This window comes from Gordionus sp. m RMFG-2023, chromosome 1, assembly GCF_954871325.1.
Source record: "Gordionus sp. m RMFG-2023 chromosome 1, tfGorSpeb1-WG-v2, whole genome shotgun sequence".
Classification (NCBI taxonomy): Eukaryota; Metazoa; Nematomorpha; class Gordioida; order Chordodea; family Parachordodidae; genus Gordionus; species Gordionus sp. m RMFG-2023.
The window spans coordinates 81,668,627-81,688,362 of NC_088775.1; the positions used below are offsets into that span (position 1 = coordinate 81,668,627).

General features: G+C 28.9%; 1 protein-coding gene across 4 annotated transcripts in view; it reads left to right on the forward strand.

Moving 5' to 3' along the window:
* LOC135922950 (bridge-like lipid transfer protein family member 1) overlaps window positions 1-19,736 on the forward strand; it is a 73,060-nt gene that overhangs the window by 12,454 nt on the left and 40,870 nt on the right. For 2 of the 4 annotated variants that reach the window (XM_065457499.1, XM_065457501.1), the window contains exons 2-28: window positions 246-405; window positions 457-582; window positions 623-769; window positions 812-932; window positions 1,431-1,539; window positions 3,287-3,489; window positions 3,758-3,943; window positions 4,300-4,462; window positions 6,508-6,744; window positions 6,949-7,066; window positions 7,398-7,654; window positions 8,813-8,997; window positions 9,257-9,367; window positions 9,556-9,712; window positions 9,783-9,929; window positions 11,219-11,395; window positions 11,986-12,150; window positions 12,483-12,806; window positions 13,276-13,471; window positions 13,986-14,225; window positions 14,317-14,836; window positions 15,135-15,420; window positions 16,259-16,460; window positions 16,729-17,185; window positions 18,076-18,250; window positions 18,677-18,800; window positions 18,892-19,348. In XM_065457499.1, the coding sequence (XP_065313571.1) occupies window positions 327-405; window positions 457-582; window positions 623-769; window positions 812-932; window positions 1,431-1,539; window positions 3,287-3,489; window positions 3,758-3,943; window positions 4,300-4,462; window positions 6,508-6,744; window positions 6,949-7,066; window positions 7,398-7,654; window positions 8,813-8,997; window positions 9,257-9,367; window positions 9,556-9,712; window positions 9,783-9,929; window positions 11,219-11,395; window positions 11,986-12,150; window positions 12,483-12,806; window positions 13,276-13,471; window positions 13,986-14,225; window positions 14,317-14,836; window positions 15,135-15,420; window positions 16,259-16,460; window positions 16,729-17,185; window positions 18,076-18,250; window positions 18,677-18,800; window positions 18,892-19,348 (5,669 nt within the window). In that variant the 5' untranslated portion in view covers window positions 246-326. Of the gene's footprint in view, window positions 1-174; window positions 406-456; window positions 583-622; window positions 770-811; window positions 933-1,430; window positions 1,540-3,286; window positions 3,490-3,757; window positions 3,944-4,299; window positions 4,463-6,507; window positions 6,745-6,948; window positions 7,067-7,397; window positions 7,655-8,812; window positions 8,998-9,256; window positions 9,368-9,555; window positions 9,713-9,782; window positions 9,930-11,218; window positions 11,396-11,985; window positions 12,151-12,482; window positions 12,807-13,275; window positions 13,472-13,985; window positions 14,226-14,316; window positions 14,837-15,134; window positions 15,421-16,258; window positions 16,461-16,728; window positions 17,186-18,075; window positions 18,251-18,676; window positions 18,801-18,891; window positions 19,349-19,736 lie in introns of those variants that run through there. The other 2 variants (XM_065457500.1, XM_065457502.1) reach the window with 2 other exon arrangements.

The following is a 19,736-nucleotide window of genomic DNA, read 5'->3' on the forward strand; positions in this document are numbered from 1 at the left end:
ATTATAACAATGATATTTTATTTTAACAAAAAAAAAATTAAACTCCCATGATCTGAAGATATATTAAATATTTATATTGAAAAATTTAATATTTAGACAAATTTTATTCAAAGGATATAAATATATCTAAGGAATTAGTGAATTTAATTATATATGTACGTTTAAAAGAAATATCGATTGCTATTTCAAGACATATAACAAAAGATGTCCTGTCGCCTATAACAAATTAAATTTTGATTACTTAGATGTCACATCACACGCCATAGTTTTCTTGCGATATAGTAGATTGCAACATGTGTTTTTGGAGGATTTAGTGCTGAAATGATATGGAAGATTGGAAATTTACTAATTCAAATGACATTCCCAATAATATGAATATATTTACATATTACAGTTTATATACTGGTTTGATAAATTTTTCAAATACTATATAATTATTGATATATTCATATTTAGTAATATGTATACTGTTCATTGTATGGATCATATATGCACTATTTTTTCATAGTAGAATCACTGGCTATATCTTAACAAAATTTATCAATCTCTTATTAATTTCAAAGAAGCAAAATGTGAAATTTGGTATTAATTACATTTCTATATGATTAAAACTTATAATTAGGGTCCTTATCCATTTCTTTTCTTTCTGGCAAAATTATGTTTAGAGATGTGCACATAATAAATAAAGATTTTTCTGCAAGAATATGTGATGGGTACATTAATTTCCGATGGTGGATACCTTTAAATGACACATTTAGTTTACATAATGGTATAATATAACTCTTAAAATTAAATTTTAAAGATTTAATAGGATATTCACTTCATCGTATATACTGTGTTTGTAATGGACTTGAATTATTTATATTTAATAGAACAAACATGTATTCTAAACTAGCTACATCCTATGAAAATATGTACATTAATACCTCTAAGTAAAATTTTTTTTTTTACTTGTATATTATTACTAGCCATATTAAAAATATAAATTAAGAACTGCATTACATTTGCAAAACAATATTTTTTCATTGTTTCAGTAACTAGGATGTGATGTTAAATGACTTTATTTAGCTATTTTAAATAACTAACTCATGACAAATTTTTTTCACATAAGTCAAGAATTTACACACAGATAGCAGAAAGGTTTGGACATCTATTAGCAAAATCTAGAGACTAAGGCAATGTTTATTTATAGCTAAGTAGTTTAATCATTTTAATAACATTACCTAAAATATACCCTCAATATTTTTTGTTGAATTGTAATTATTAAGACTAAGACCAAATTTGTAACTAGCATGATGTGAGAATTTATTGTTAATGTTGTGTGGATTTAGGTTTGCTTGAATAATTTCACAATGCTAGAAATCCTACTATAATATCACTTGGACAGCGATGATTGATTTAATAACATTTATTATATATAATATATGTAGGAAAAATACTATTAGACTAAATGATGCTAGTATTAAGACAGAAAATACAAACCCAAACAAAGAATTATGGCTTACATTTTTCCCCATTATGAAGTTTCAAGTTTCAAATGTAAATCATTTATATATCATTATAAAAAATAATAAATATATTTAGACATATTATATTGCTCAGAATTTTTTTCCTTAAGGGCTGAAAATTAATATTAGGTCATAACTTGATTGTCTTATTTCTAAACAGTCATCTGTTTACCCGTCTGTATAGCTTCACCTGAACAATTTAGCAAGAGAAAGGCTATTTAGAATTACATAGTTGGCAAATATAATTTGTTTTATTTGTACCAAATATATATAAAAAATATAATTTATACAAACTTAAAACAAACCAAAATACTGTGCCCTATGCTGTGCCAATTTTGGTGACTCAGGGCAAAAAACTATTTTGGCAGTCCTTTAAGAACATAATTTATCTAAGCTTTGAAAATTTTCTGTATATTGACAAAAACTTAATATAAAATTTATTGAATTTTGATCATAAATAAGAGTAACACATATTAAAAATGTTAATATAATGCATATACCATGTATGTAATCACAGGCTTATCATATAATCATTAAATAATAAAAAAAAGTAGTATAAACATTATCCTCCTCACTTTTTTATTCACAAAAGAGATTATTATGTTAGTAAAATAATCCTGAAAACAATGGATATATTTGGAGGGCTTTATTTAGTCTATTAGTGTAAATATAACTCAAAATTTCTAAAGGACTTATTGTGGCTTGCTTGCATAATATATTTGTTAAAATTTTTAATTAAACATATTTTGATCCCTGAAAATATTTAATTGATTACTATTTTTTAGCTACATTTAAAAAACATGTACCAATGCAGGTATATAGAATAAAAACCCAAGGATCCTTAAAAAGTTTAACTGCTGAAAACATTCTTCCAACAAAATATTCGCATGATCTAGTAATACATCAAAAAAATCAAATTATATAACATGTGTTCTTCATTATCAATATTGATTATTTCTCTCATCAGATGCGGCACACGATGCACTTTTTAAAAATATTTTAAAAGAGCTCGTTTTTGAGAATGAATAAATTCAGCTTCTCCCTCCTTCTTTTTTTTTATTTCTCTTTTTTTTTATTTCTCAGCACCTAAATCAAATTTGTTTCTATACAAAATTATAAAACACATTTCATATCAATTCGGGTTTGCATCCACTGTTTGACAGTAATTTACCCTACTGCCAGAGCCCGTTCAATTTAAGAGGACTGACGGTACCTCTTGTGGATAAGCCAGGATCCAACTATTGACAGTAATTAGCATAGATTATTGGTCAGAATATAGAAATAAGAAAATATATAATTAATAAATATTGTGCTTATCTTTTTAGAGAGTTTGTTTCAATATAGTGAATATTTGATGATAATCATTTTTTATAGGTTTTAAAATGATTATGTAAATCCATAGAACACTTGCCTATCATTTATTACCATTAAAATGGCGGCTGGTTTATCTAATCCAACCAACTCATATAGAGCCTTTAGAGCATTTTATGATCATATATTATTTTATTTACTAAGAAAATTATCCTCTATTTTATAGAACTATTTTTTAGAGACCTGCAAGAGACAAATATATTCTACCCTACCCATAGGGAAAAAAATATTTTCCTGACTCAACCCGAAATAAAAAATAATTACAATTTTCCAACCCAGCTCATTAGTGGCTAGAGTTTTCGGGTCGGGTCTAGCAAGCTTCTAATTTAATTATTATTCGCTTATACAAGAATTACTAATAATCAATTCCTAAAGTCGATTCATTATGTTATTTTTTTTTAAAAAAGGGAAAAATTGTATTTGGCAATCATATGTTGCCAAATCAATTCGCTATTTCGGTAGAGGAAACCAAATTTTATTATATAACTCGCCCGGCATCTTATACTTCAGATCCTTATTGCGAAAAGATAAAAGGAAAAGCGGTAGGTTTGCAAATACTGTTGATAAAAAATGAAATATATACCGATAACACTAACTTCCAGTATGAATGGTAAACAAACAAACACGAATATTCAAACAAAAAAATGATAAAATAAATTAAAAGAATGTCGAAAAAGGAATGGAAGGAAGATATATTATTGAGAAGCAGGGAGGTTAAAAAAAATGTTGGGAGGATTGTGAAGGATTAGAAAGTGTTAGACTCTATGAGGATGGTGGAACATTAGAAAGTGTTAGACTCTTCATTTTTTAATAATCAAAGGAATAGAAGTGATGTCTACTTTTTAAATTATCCTCTACCATATGTTCATCATTAATAGGCCACCTATACACATGATTAACGATCGCTTAATAATAGGAGCTTGCGAAAAACTAGAGTTCGAGCATTATCAAGATAAACCCGGTTTTGATGTTTCTTCTACAGATGATTATCCCTCATGGGGAGTCAATGTCGATTTCGTTAAAAATTGCGACTTTCTTTACGGACCTTGGGTTGATAAGAACAGGTTATTAATATTATTTAGGATTATTAATTAATAATATAGTGAAAATCGACGGTCTAGTTCGGTTTTGTTAGGTTAAAACCAAAACGATTGGCGGGCTAACTGGCCCCGGACTTACCTTTTCTTACATTCTCATCTCGCATACATCTTTAAGCATAACGGTTCTGATAGAAACCTATCAAATATTATATTCACTGAGATTTAAAAATAAAACCAATTTTATACAAACATTTCATATTACCTTTAATTATTTATAAGTTACAATTGGATATAAATAAAATAATAAGGGGCTAAGAAGAAAAAAAACTGAAAATAATAAATTTATTTTTAAAAACTTCTTTTTTTAAAAAAATTACAAGAGAATACCTGTACAATTTCTTTTTTCCGACATTTCACGAGGATTATAATGAAAGATTATCAGCTAACAACGAACTCCAACCTAGGCTTCCTAAGTGTTTTAAGTGCAAGCTTCAATTTTTGGATTCTTATAATAACCTGGACATCATTTTCGGGAAATATAAAGTAGATATATGTTTATTTTATTCTAAGATAAATGCCAGAGACCTGCTTTGGCTCAGTAAAGTCATACTTTTAGGGTACCAGGAACACAGCGATGCGTTGCCTAGTACGCATTAGGGTCCTTTTGATTGGCTGTATCCTCAGTTTTTGATGACCATCTTTAATATAACCACTTATACCGCGCAGAAAATACATCTCTCTTTTTTATTTCTTACCATGTGCCGAAATTTAAAAAACTATAATTATAAAAATTTATGCCGGGTTATTATAGACTAAAGGATACAACTAAAAAATACAAACGAGATCTACAGGATGCTCATACGTTCTTTAGGGCCAACATTGTAGTGGAAGGCTTTCCTTTATCATTTTTATAATAAACTTGATTAAATTAGTTTTAATTATATAGAGCTAACTTGGCAATCGGCTATCATTAAATTTTAGACATTAGAAATAATAGAATCATTCGAGCGGATATGTATAAATGATCATGAGCACAAAACATTATGCCAATACCATTTTGTAAAAAAGCTTAATTTACAAAATATTACAAATTTTATTTATTTGAATTTTGTTTTTATTTGTCATTCCAGCAAAACCTCGTAAAATAGCATTTTTGAAATTGTTCAGGAGAGACAAAAAAAAACTATTACTTTATAATTAATAACATGGTGCATACCAATTGGATAGAAGTAGAAGCGTTTAACTTCTTTTTTTTAAATGTAACCTTCGTTGTTTAAATTGATGCGGTTAATTTTAGATAATAAAACAACAAAAATATAACTCAAAATATTTTGCATTTCTTTGGAATATTTTGTTCTTACCGTATCTTGTTTTATTAATTTCAAACGAGATCTTTAAACTCAAAATTTTGGAAAATATTTTGGTATTCACAAAATCCTTATTTTTTTAGATGACAAACCTTGAAGGGTAAAGATCTATTAACCATTGCTAAAAATAATCGCAAAAAACCATAGGGTCTGTAAATTTCATTTTTTAGGAAAGATCAATAAATGAAATAAATATGATATCATAAAAAGTAACTTTGATCAAACTAAGTATGTTTTATAAATGGTAAATTCCATGATAAAATCAACAAAAAAACAGGATTTTCAACACTATCCCTTCAGATTTTTCTAAAATATTTACAAGAGTTAATGCGTATTTTAGCCTCCAACTTCTAATAATGGCTGTGATATGGGCCTCTAAATATCGAAATAATCGGGCATTTTGTGCAAAATGCAGTCCTTTAAATTTTAGATATCTTTGGATATAGTTTAGCTAAAAGTGTCATTTGAATTTCTTTATTTGCCCTATTGGTAGGCCTTTAAAAGTTTTTAATGCGTAAGATCATAAAATTAAATCAGCATTTTTTTCTTTCAATTTTATTTTGGATATGGAGATCTCTAAATAATTTTCAAGTTGGGCCCACTAGATTAGGAGATATGGCATTTAAATCATTATTCTATTGCAAATATTCTATATAAATATTTGATATTAATAAATAATTGTAATGTAATAAAATGTTATCATTTAATAACTGGAAAATTTTTTTTTGGCTGGAGATAGAGGGCGAATTCGCTCTGAATATGAATTCAGGGTAGGCTTTGAGGAGTTGAGGAACGGAAATACCAAGCGTATTAACCCAATGATGCCCCTTAAGGCCAGAATTTTTTAAAAAACGTATTTTATTTAAATATTTTTTTGAATTGTTTTTTATTTAAATTCGAATGAGTTTTTTTTTGAAAGATTTCCCAACCCTGAGAATGCCACTTCTTTACACTCATTTTTTTTAAAGGATTTACTTGCTTTTTTTTTAGCTTTCGAGGTTTCAATCAAGGACATGCCTGTTTTTTTCATGCCATTGATTGAAACCCTTGTTTTTTTAATATGAGCTTATCTCAATAATTATAAAATTTTGAAATTAAACACTATGACAATCAAGCTACGAAATATTAGCCAACCATTTTAATGGAAAGGAAGGAAAGAAAGATTGAACGATTAAATTTAGAAAAATAAATTAATATAAACAAACAATTTGATCAAACAAGAAAAATAAGTCCCTACTTCTCTCATTCGAGAAGGGGTCCACAATAGATTTGTCGATACCTTTCAGCAAAGATGTTTATGATCACGTGAATTCATCACCTAACTCAGAACTAGATTCATTGAATGAATCACTGAACGAATCACATCTACGATTTGAGTTGATAAAGGCTGATCTGAAGAACTTGGCAATCAATACGAATTTGCCCTACAAACAATTCATGGAATGTTTCGATTTTGAAGTAATTTAATTGCATATGAATATTTTATAATTTTTTTTTATACTTTAAAAATCAATGCTTATGGGTAGCACCTAATCACGTATTAGAATAAAATTTGAAGTGTCACAAAATAACATTTAAGAGGAATGTAAACTTTTCTTCTCACCCTTTCCTTAAAAATTTAGAATCTGGCTCATAAAATTTTCTCTTATGATATATTTCTAGTTTGCGCTGAGAATTAATTACAAGAGACATTTTAACGACATTCAAATTTGGGATTTCGAAATTGGATTGATCAATTCTACACTTTTTGGATTGTACCAACATAAATCTTTTATAACGGGTAAAAAAAAATAAAATAAATAATATTATTTGATGAAATTTATAATTTTCACTTCTCATTCTTATTTTAAATTTATTCGGCTAACATCCTCCCCCACCCCCACCTTACATAATATAAATATAGTATTATTTAGATATAATCACGGGAGTTTTTGTGGGACCTCTAAATTTTCTCTGAAAATCTAAGATACTTTAAATTTGAGTGAATGTTAAAAAAATTACCTTATAGCTCTGAATATAATACTTTTTTAAAATTATACTTTAAAATGGATAATTAACTAAAATTGGGTTTAATTATAAATATCCTTCATTTTTAAAAAAAAAACATGTAGCATTATTAAACGACTGGTCAAGAGGTCCTGAAAAATTGGATATCCTCACCTTTTCCCCCTTCATATGGCATTTCAAAATCAAAAACGAAAATTTTGGCCTCATGATCTTTACGGATCGGTATAATTACGTGAATTGTGACATACACTTGTTAGGCAATTGCCTTTTAAACCTGAGGGCTTCGCAATTCGCCGCTTATTTTGATATACGGGGACATAAATTCGCGCCTGTTTCTAAAAAAATTCAATTTTCTTGCGAGGTTAAAAACTTAAGTTGTTGATAGTTTTTTTTTAAAAAAACTGAATAAAAATATTAACAATATGGTATAAACCCGATTATAAGGGCCCCCAAGGTAGAGGTATTGGCTATCCGTATTCCGACTCAATTTGGGTCAGGTTAGGATATAAATATCCTCTTATTTTCGGGTCGGGTTGTAAGAGGTGTCCCACCAATTCATAATGTCAATCAGAATATCAGAATAACATGTCGTTTTCAATTATTATTTTACATAACATCCATTTACCAACTATTTTGTTATTATATCTTTATGTTGTTATTATTACATACTTTACTTACATCATTTCTATCAGGTTAATTAAAATTTTATCAAATATCTATTTAATTAACTCAAATTTTCAATATTTAAAATCGTTTACCAAATCTTAAATTGGTGGGAGACTTACGAAAACGAATTTCCCAATTTAAGCGTTTTGGCTCTTAAATTCCTGGCTATTCATGCTTCATTAGCTAGCAGTGAATGGGCGATTTCAGCGGCTGGTAGGGACTTTGAAGATAAAAGGACTTGTTTAAATCCTGAAAACTCGACTCATCATTATTTATATATCTCAATCCATTATAACATGCACATTATTTTTATATAATCGCAATAATTTTTAAATTCGTAAACTGAATAAAAAGTATATGTTTCCAGCAAATTAAATGCTTAATATAGATATTGATTAAACTTTTATTTATGGTAATACACATAATTTTTAATTGTTTTATGGATGTTATAATGTTAACATTCAAATTTTAAAAAAGTTTAGCCGGGTTCGGGTCAGATCGAAATAATTTGAATTCGCAGACAAATTTTTTTTGAAATCCGGGCTCGAATCGCGAAAAAATCACTTTGCAGACTTGTGCCCCAAGATATAGGAAGTTGTAGACGGTTATGCCGGAAACGTCATTTTTTTTAAATCATATATAGAACCGGAAATGAAAACGCTAAAAGTGAAGGAAAAAAGTTATAAACGGGAAACATAACTAAAACTAAATTTTTAATAGTTCAGGAGGAGAGTTGTTTATTATATCAAACAAATTACGATTTTTTTAAAAAAACTTAATAAATAATATGAAAGATGAAGTAATAAAATCAAAGTTTACTAAATATATTTTGTTATCTTTTTTTCGATCAAAGACCGAACAAACCAAACTATTTATGCACGTTCCAGACTACATGACTGTCAAAACGCTATTACTCTGTCTGCAAAAGGAAGCCAGAATCATAGATTTAAACAATAATGTCGCATCAATCCCTCGATTGGATAAAAATATCGAAAATTCGCGAAACGCATTAAACCAAAGTGAAAGTGATAGATTTAAGTAATAGCAATTTTTTTTTCTCATGTGTATATTTGTATACAGCGAAACCTATCATTAAGGTTCTCCTGAGCCGAGCATCTAAATATAAAAATGATATTAGGATGGGTTCATTAAAATAATTTGATATGTCATATTACCGCACGTTGAGCGGTAGATTTATCGAGGTTTGGTCATAATTAGAAACTAATAAATAAATATAATATCAATAATTTAAATTATCTTTTCATTAATATCAACAATTTTATATTATATAATGTAGTCATGATCAAGTTAAAATGTTTTGGATCAATTGTTGGGAGGTAACGAGATTAAACTTCGAACTAATATATACTTATTATGCCGAATATTCTTCCGATTCCAATATAAACAAGTTTCTAAGACATTAAAATATTATACTCGCTGACAAATATTATACTATAAAATAATGTTTATATAAGACTGGAGTTTTACAGTAAATAGAAATAACTATTCTATTTAAGAATAAAAATTAAATTAAATAATTAGGAAAGAAAGAAAGAAAAATATATCAGGAATTTACAATAAATTTTTTATCCAAAGTCGTTATACCGATAATGCAGCACAAGTCAATATTTCTTCTCCTAAGACGGTTAAAAATAACGAGAATCTCTACGATACGATGGATGTTTCTGTAACACTTTGCCCCTCTACCATATATTTAAATGGAATGTTTTTGAACCAATTGCTTCATTTTAAAGTAATTTTTTTTAATAAAAAGTAATGAGCCAATAAGGAACCGCTAAATTTAAATGTTTATTTTTTTAAAGGAAAATTATTTTGGCGAGTGCCAAAAGTTCAACCCGCTACCTATGACTTGCCCTAACATTTGCCACGATGTGTCCAACGAAATCTTTTCTCATCTCGATATTAATATCGATATAGATATTGAAGCACCGCGCGTCTATTTGATTAAGGTTTTATTTGTAATTACCGGATAAGATTTAGATATTTGATTTTTTTTTTATTGGAAGAGCTTATAAAGAGTATTTACATTTCTTTTTATCAGGGTGCCGAACCGAACCGCGAACCCAAGATAAACCGTTATAATTATCCGAACAATATGAGAAAATTTTGAAAGGGAAAAACCAAAACTAGAAAAATTGACCTGTTTTTGGCCAAAATGGAAGACTGGAGATTTCGCTCATAGATGGCAGAAAGGTTTGGTTCTCTATTTGCCAAATCTTAATCAGGTCATTTAAAAATGACCCGAATCGGTCTTTTTAGCAACCCTAACCGAAACGTTATAAAAACTTTCGAACAATTTCACACCTGTTTTTGAAATTGTATTTATTTATTTTTAAATGAAAGACAATAATTTAAAATAATGTTTATAATAAAATAATTTCCTATAACTTCCTTATTTTTAAAAAATATTTTTTATTAGATTATTACGTGTCAACAAACTGATATGTACGATAATTAATTATAGAAAACTAAAACTTTATGAAAACAAGTTCGAACCGAAAATAGAAATGAATTTGTAAACAAACCGAAACAAACATCATTTAGAAATAACTGTAATATAACTAAACCATTTTAAAATTGTAAATTAGAACCGAAATGCAATTAAATCTTGTATACCGATCGGTTCGACACCCTGCTTTTCATATAGCCATAATGGTTTATGCCCAAACTTGATTATTCATTATTTCAGAATTTTTTTTAAACAAATTACTCAAATTGTCGAATCGAATAGAATTGAGGTCAGTGTTATTAAATGGCTTGTTTAGAGCCTATTTTTAAATTTACTGACTCAATATTTTAACCAGAAAAATATTGCCTAAGGCCTCGAGATTTCTCTAATAGATATCCAAACTTTTATGCGCCATCTATGAGCAAAATCTTCAGGCTTGTGTAATATTTTTCTGGATATAAAATATTGAGTTCTGAAAATCGGCTCAAATCCAGTCGTTTAACAACGCTAATTGAGGTATATAAGTTTTTTGATAGTTTGAAAAACGGTAATGGATTTACATAGTTGTATATTGATAGGGATTAAAGTCAGAAAATAGAGTTTGGACGTGGCTTTCAATAAAATATTTTTGTTTAGTTCATTCCCTATTTTTAGGAATAAGTTTAGTTTTTTTAAAAAATATTGTTCCTCGCATCGCCGTTCTTGTTTCTTTACGAATTTAGTGATTGACATATTAAAAAAAATAACTTATTCGAATTTGTAATAATTGGAAATTAAATATGGATGCAGGATTGTTTGGAAATCTTCAGAGAATATTGTCCTCATCTTGATTTGGAAAACATTCGCTTTTTGATGACGAAATCTATCGACGAAACTAAATTTAAATTAGCCGTGTCGCCGTTTACCTTGACAGTTCCCGAATTCAGCGATATCACTGACACGACCAATAATAATTCTAAAAATCAAGTAATACTTATATTAAATTAGGCATATGATTAAAGACACTCATAAATATGATATTTTTGTTCTCGGCATAAAGGCGGCCTGCCGATGGCCCATGATTTTATACTTTTTGTTTGAATCAGAGTGTTCAGTGTAAGTTCTATTTTTATTGTTTTATTTATCACCATCTTTTCTACGTACAAAAGTGTAACTAATTGTATATTTATTTTTTATTTATTTAAAAAGTTTAGCGTGATCAATTTATGTGGGTTTATAATTGTTTATATGGTCACATGGCTTAAAGTTCGCAATTTTTTTTAAAGCCTTAAAATTTAAGCCAATATATAATCTTTTTTTGCTTTATCTAAAAAATTATCACCGACTGGACAGGACAAAAATGTTTTAAAATTATTTTGTGGGCCGTGTTGGAAATTTTTTTTATTGATTTATTTAAAAAATTTTTTTTATCCTATTACTTATGAAGTTTCGAATCAGAATATGGGACGCTAGAAACCGTTTTTAAATCTCGGAACCAAAACCCGCTTTTAAATTTTTTTAAGAACTTCAACCCAAATTATTTTTTAAAAAATTCATATATTATAATTTAAATAAAGGGACCGAATAATACTAGCAGTGTTTTGTTCGCTAACGGATTATTGTTTAAAGGGAGAGCCCTCTTCTCCAGAAGAGAACTTTCCATACTTCAAGAATCGTTGGAATATGGCTGGATCACTAATTGCGATATTGAATCCCTGAACGGAAACTTTTCACCCAAACATGTAACTTATAAATATAATTTTCAGTAAAGAATAAAGAAGCTAGGGATTTAAATACGTTTTATCTTTTTTTTTGGAGGTTTTCTGGAATATATAAGAAATATTCTTTATAGTCAGCATGATTAAAAGAACTATTTATGGTTGTTGTTTCAGGTTTAAACTTTATCTTTATAAAAAATTTTCTTTCTAAAAAATTTTAACATATTAAACTCTATAATTATATTTTGAATTTAAGAAAATATCAATATTATATCATTCATACTTTGCGCCAAATTTTTATTATAATTTTTTGTACAATAAGTACATTTTATTTATTAATTTTTTTAAATTACTAGTTTTACACTTTAGTCGATGCCCTGAACTGCATAGCTCTTACTTTTAAATTATCTTCCCAATCCTGCTCACCGATACCTCCCAAAATTGTTGACGCAAATCAAGGGGCGGAAGATTCGGTGAAAACAACTTTGCAAATTGATAAGATGCGTCTTAAGGAATTGAGAAATGATCACGCGAATAGCCATAAAATAGTGGTTTCCCCTTTCTACCCAATCGAAACTTTTAGATTTACTCGTTTTGGTTTCGAATTTAAAGGTTGCGATGCTAGAATTTCAACCGCAGTTAATATGCCAAGTTCTGGCCATAGAATACTGGTTATCAAGGTTTAAATTTATGTTTTTTAAAGGCTTCTTTTTATAAAAAAGAATCATCGTTTTTATCACTTAGACATGTTCAAAAAAACGCTTTCTCCTAAAATAAATATTTTAGGCACTCTTTAATTGAGTTCTTGCGTCTAAGCAACTTTTACTCTTTCCTTAGCCTAGCGATGGCAGGACTAAATTGATGATATCGTTATTACTAATTAAGATTTAATTGGTTTAAATTTTTTAAATAAAATTTTAAATTTATTTTCATAAAAAATCATATTGTTTGGCATTACGCTATGTCATGAAATCACGTTAGATTTACAAATAGTTTTTGATCAATGTCGTTTTAAGTTATTTTGGAGTGTCTCCCAATTTAGTTGGGGTATTGCGTTGTTGATTCTATGGCTTCGGGAAACCAAAAAACAAAGCTCGTATTTTGGTTTTAAAATAACCCTTGTTTTTAGTTTATATAACATTTATATAGATTCCGCCCATATCATACGTTTCTAGCAATTTAATAGACCCCCTAGACCAAACTATCGCGTCTCAACTAAGCATACCCAGTTCAGCATCCATTTCTCTTTATCATGAATACGCTCCTTTACTTAGTATTGAATGCGCTCATATAATCATCCCAGCGTTGCGTGTAAATATAAACGCGAATCCAACAAGAATTGATGGTTTTCCTATATATATAAATATGAATTATCTCATTTTATATTTTTGTTCAAAATTTTTTTTCTCACTTCTTGAAAAAAAAACATATATTCTACAGACTTCTTTTCCTTAGATAAATTTTTTTTAAAACTGAAATTAGTAGAGCCAGTTATTCCAATAGTATTGATTAAAATAATTTCTAATTTAAATAACATCATTTGTGCGAATACTATTGATTGGCATAAATAAAAAAAATTTTTTAAAAAAAAGAAAAGTTTTATGCAATTTATATGAAATTAAATTATAATTTAAAAAATAATCGAATGTTGCATTATTTAATTTGTTATGATGATATGCTAAATATTCCTTTGAATATTCCTTAGTTTGTTTTCTAAAATTGAATTGATACATAAAATATTTTTTATTAGTTTTAAATTAAATAAACCAATTTGCTGCTCCCATCTCCACCAGTATTCTGGTTATGGCCCATGGCTAATACATTATGGATATATAATGTATTACCTTGATTTAATTAAGATCACTTCAACAAATCTAGCTCGATGAAGCCACGCAACTTATCTCTCATTCAAAGACGCTTTTTGACTTTTCACGACAGATCTACTCATAGATTACCATTTCTATATGATAGTATGTTGTTCCAATCTGATAATTTGCTAAACGAAATAGAAGCTAACTTCGATACCGTTGGTAAAGTTGCCTCCGGAATATCTAGACCTCAACGAAATCTTGATGCCAAAAATTATATCGGGATTGAAGGTTTTATTTTATTTTTTTTAATATAAGATTTTATATCGAAAATAGCTATTTTAACCCTATTCCTTATTACTCTCTTTTTTTGCTTGTTTAGATAAGCTACATTACCACTTTTCGCACTCCAACTCTATCGATCACAATCTTACCTTGAATAACAGCCCAATAAACGAAGCAGACAAAAACATCAATTACAACATGCCTACCAGTTACGATAAGATAAGCCTTGGCAGCGACCAATTTTCTTCTGCCAAATCTTCAATCTCATCTCTCGAAACGTCGCCCGGTTCTTTTGATACTCAACAAGTGCAAACAAACCCATCTCAAACTAAAAGCAGCGACGGGTGTCAAACGGAATCGGTAATTCTGACTGGTCAAAGGAAACGACCTCTGACCCAATCTCCTCTATTGATGGCTGGTTACCTAGATTTTTGTGATAGATATGAGCTAGTAAATGACGTTCATTGTCCCGAGAAAATTGACAATATTGGGAAGATGGCATCGATATCAGGGAATAGTAGAGGGATACATACGCTACTCGTTACGGAAAAAAAGGGAGAAGGTGACGGTCATTATATGACCACAGAAGGAGTTTTTAGAAGGAGTCGAATTAATAGGTATGAAAATAAGACCCTCTCTCCCCTTCGTCGTAGAGTTTTATTTAGGGTGGGAGGGGGATATCCAATTTTTTTTGATTTTCCTCGAAAAATTCGAGACATATATGAGTTGCAGCTATGTAAATAGGCCATCACTAAACCATATTTTTATAAAATGTTTACGGCTATTCATGGCTATAGCTGTTATAGTTTCTAAATGCTGACAATCGAAATAGACGACAGATTGTAATGGATAATGAATTTTATGATAACTAAAATAAAAATTATTAAATATATTCGCACTTTTTTTAAAAAAAAGTCGGTTATATAGTCCAAACGAATTTGATATCGAGATGATAACTTTGACCCAAAATTGTACCGTAATAGTTATCCGCTTTTCCGACTTTATAGCGTTACAAGTTACGCCCCTAAGTCTGGATATTGTCCAAGAGATGTTGGATATATTTTCCTCTCCGCACTTTCAATACAATGCTACAGGTTTGTTGAGACGTTTACAGTTCAATATTTACGATTCCATGATCTCTTCCTTTCATACCTACACTCAAATACCTACCAATTATGTGTATCAAGTCGAGATTCCCGGGGTTATAAATCTTTAATTATTCAAAAAAAGAAAATAGAGGGTTTTTATTGTGTTTCTTTAGGCTGCTCAACCTTATTAAATTTTTTAGCACTTGATCATACAAATTGATTCATCTTTATAACTAAGGTCTAAGAAACCCAGAGCCCTCGAGTGCATATTGTTATAAGATGGCAAACCAAAATGTCAGACGTTTCAAATTCAATTCTTAAATATGTAGATATTTAGAACGTTTGCACAATAATTTTTTTTATCGTCTGCTTTCTATTTCTATTAATTCCGAATAACTTCCATATTTTTTAAACTAATAGATGAATTTTTTATAATTAAGCCTATGGCTTAATTTATAGTCGCTTTATGTTCAAGTGGCGCGTTATCTAACGCATCATTATTTACAAAATCGAGCCAATATAAAGGAATTTAATTTATAAATGCTTACGTTATTTCTAAAAATATTAACACTTAACCACTGTTAATGCTATGAAGAATCCGCTCCGATTTTGATAACATGAAAAGACGCAACGCTTGAACATAATGCATTCTATAAATTAAGCCTATGTCTTCGCTATTAATTAAAATGATTTTTGCAAAATTTATAAACGTAAACGATTTATACAGACGTGAGTGCCTTTTAAAATATTCGCTCATTAACATAAAGCCTTTTTTTTAAATTGCCTGCGAAGTCATAGCCTACAGGTTTAATTTATTGAACGCTATGATATGCTCTTAGCCAAAAAATGAGACCGACCTACCCATTTATATAATTTTATTTAATATATTTATATTTAAAATTATATAACAATAAGTTAATATTAATTTATCAAAATAAAAAATAAATATAGTTTAAAATTAACGCACTGCAAACCTGTCTAATCAAAGAAAAAGTTTTGATGTCACAAATCGATGATATAGAAAACTTGGCTACTTGTTGTACCTTATTCATTGTGCAAGCCCAATCTTTGAACATTAATGTTTTGCGATCATTTGAGACCCGTTATTCAACTTATAACCAACAGTCTCGATATAGACTGTCCAAAAATTACCGTAATTTTTTGCGTTATACATTTCATCTATTTCATTGATTCAATAATTATTTTAAATATTTCGCTTACCTTTATTCAGACTGCTTTCTCGATTTTAACTGACTAACATTGTTTGAAGATCATCCATTATTTGTGTTTTTAATCCGGGTTGTTACCTCACATATCCTTTCTTCCTTATAGAATTAGGATTTATTCGGATATTTTTCCGTATTTTATTTAGTATGTTTTAGAAAATTAATTTTTTATTTGTTTAAAATTATAATTAAAAGTCCGAATCACCATAAAAAGTTTGGGATTTCAAGCCAGGCGCTTCGAAAAAGAAGCCTGTGTTTCATCTCCTTTCGACGATTCCGCTAATAAGGCTATAATTTCTGAGAAAAATTCTAAGGTCGGGTTTACTTTGACTCCCATCCCCAAAACGAAAGCTCTTATAGTGCTAGAATTCGGACTGGAGTTGATAGATGCTAAATTTCGCAACGATAGTTTTATTGATCTCCTTCCAACTTCCCTAATCACAATCATAAGGGATGACATTATGGATAAAGAGGTCAAAAATGATAAAAGAAAGGACACACGCAATGATTTATTCAAGGAGAATATCAAAGATAATAATGATGTTTGTAATAACAAAAATATGAGCCGAATGGAAGTAACTTGCGGTGACGTTTGGTTTGATTTTCCAGTTTCATTTAATTTCGATCAAAGTGAGGAAACTACACCCGCTAGGTATATTATATAATTTTAAATGAAATGCCTAATAATTTTCATAAATTATGAAAAAAATGAATGACAGGGAGTTCCCCCTTTTTAAAAATTGAATAATTATATGTTTATTCTCAGCCTCACGTCAGGTTTTGACCCTTATCAATACTAAACTATCACTGGCGTTTAAAGCAGTATTTTCTCCACACTTATTAGATTTTAAGTAATCCTAAACATTTTCCAATTTGAGCCACCTTAAATATTTATTTTTTAAAATTTGGAATTTTCTTTTTGATGTGCTTAAAACAAATTTTATAAATCAAAATGGCTCTCTGATCAATTCCATATCTTTAGTGAAAAAATCATTTTTAGCTATCAAATCATATATTATGGTGATATTGCAAAGGCCAGCATATGAAAATTATTATCATTTGACACAGAAGGTTTATACCATATAATGCTTACTTTGTGCAAATTCTTAATATTTTTTTAACAAAGATATTTATATATAATATAGCAATGGCTTTAAACTTAAATGATCAATTATGATATTTTTTTTGTATTCGTCTTGTGTAAATACAACTCGGGGCAGAAAGAGTATTACAGATATTATTTTAAAAAAATTATTGATCGGACTCGAACCCTTTTTATTATAATAATAATAATATCTATCTACCAGATGTCTGAAACTCTGCATGCTGGAATATGATTTCGGTAAAAGGAGATTTTAAAAGTTAAATAACGCGCGCTATTTATAGTTTAAGTTTATGAAACATAGTCCTGAATTTGGTAATCCCCCTCCTCTCCTACGGCACGCATAATTATATATAAAAATTCTTCTCATACATACCTAGAGTGGGTTGCCATTTATATATAAATATTTCTCATTACATACATGTCTAAATTTATATTAGAGACGATTGGCATATTTTCACGATCATGTCAACATCCCTGACTTCCTGGGTGAATCCAGTTTGCAGACTTTCCAAGTTCTTGAAAATTTACGATGAAAATTATGACCTTTATAGAAGCCGTTTACTGTATCACTTATTCTCGAAGTCACAAAACACCGAATTCGAAGAATTATTTGTAAGTTTGCTTCTTTTTTTGTACCATTTTTCGAATCACCCTCCCCCCCTCCCGATACTGATACATGATACAATTCCAAATTCTCTTATCAATTCATAGCTTAATGATTGCCATTTTAAAAAATAATTTATGGGGTTGTTTATTAATATTTTCCACTTTTTCCCCCCGCTAGATATATTTTCCTTGGGATATTTTTTTTTGAGCTTTTCTATTCAGAATTATTTGTATCCCCACCTACCTCAGCCCATATTTTTTTAAAATGTTAAACTCCCCTCACCTCAAGGATTATTACCAAATGAAAAGTTTTATTACAAGTTTTTTTCTCTCACTAATTCTATCTTTTTAAAAATTAAATACCATATTTAACTATTTCAAAAATGCGAATATTTGATAATATGGACCTTACACAATTAAATAATATGAAAGCCAGGCGCATTTGAATTTCCATCCGTTTTTTCCGAACAAGCATTAACCTTAAACTCTGCATCTGTCACCTATATATTCCAGCTGTGGTACTCTGACATATATTCGCGTTCAGAAGAAGATTATTGTAAGGGATGATTTTTTTTTGAATTACTAAGTTTAAATTTTTTATTTTCCCTAACCCTACAATTTATTCATTTTCGTTTACAAAATGACAGTTAATAAAGATTTACACGAATGGCCATTCATATCCACTAAAAATACTTTCGCCTCCGATTCTAACCTTTACAAGGCGATACTTCCCGTATCTTCTCTCCTATGGTACGAACAAAATTCTCAGGTACTTTTGAAACGTTCGCGAACGTTATGCAGAAATAATTTATTCTTAAAAGAAACTCAAAGGTTTCTCCTGAACCATCTAAATTATGATATGAGCGCTCTTAATCGAGATGATCTTAATTCTGAACGAGGGCTTGATGAAGCGATTCGAATGAATAAAGATAATCACCAAACTCTTAGCGATAAATCTGACAAAGGCCACTTTATTGTTAAAGAACCTAAGAACAACGAGATCGAAGAGAGGACAATTAAAAGTAAACGCACTGCGCCGGTTATAACCAGCTCGATCGTCAAATCAAGGAGCATTGGGACAGGATCGTCGATCATATTGCACAGGTTAGCTAATACTAATATGCTAATTTTTATTATTCTAAATTTCTATTAAATATAATTATTCCTACATTATGTAAGGGAATAATTAAGACTTTTAGATCGTGTACTTAAGAGATATTATGTAGTTTATTTTAATAATTATTATATCTTTTTAGGGGGACACTATTATTTGAATGTTTGAGTTTTGAGGTAAATTAGATATTTTGGCGGTTATTATTTTTAGCGTTTCCACTATTTTCATTTATACTTGATAAGAGAGAACCACCAATGGAAATTTTTGGTGTCTTATTATAAGTGATTAATTTTTTTTATAGCCAAATTTTTATTTAATTTTTAACAATAAATATATTTTTTAATTTTTATTTAATTTTATTTTTAAAAATTGAAAATT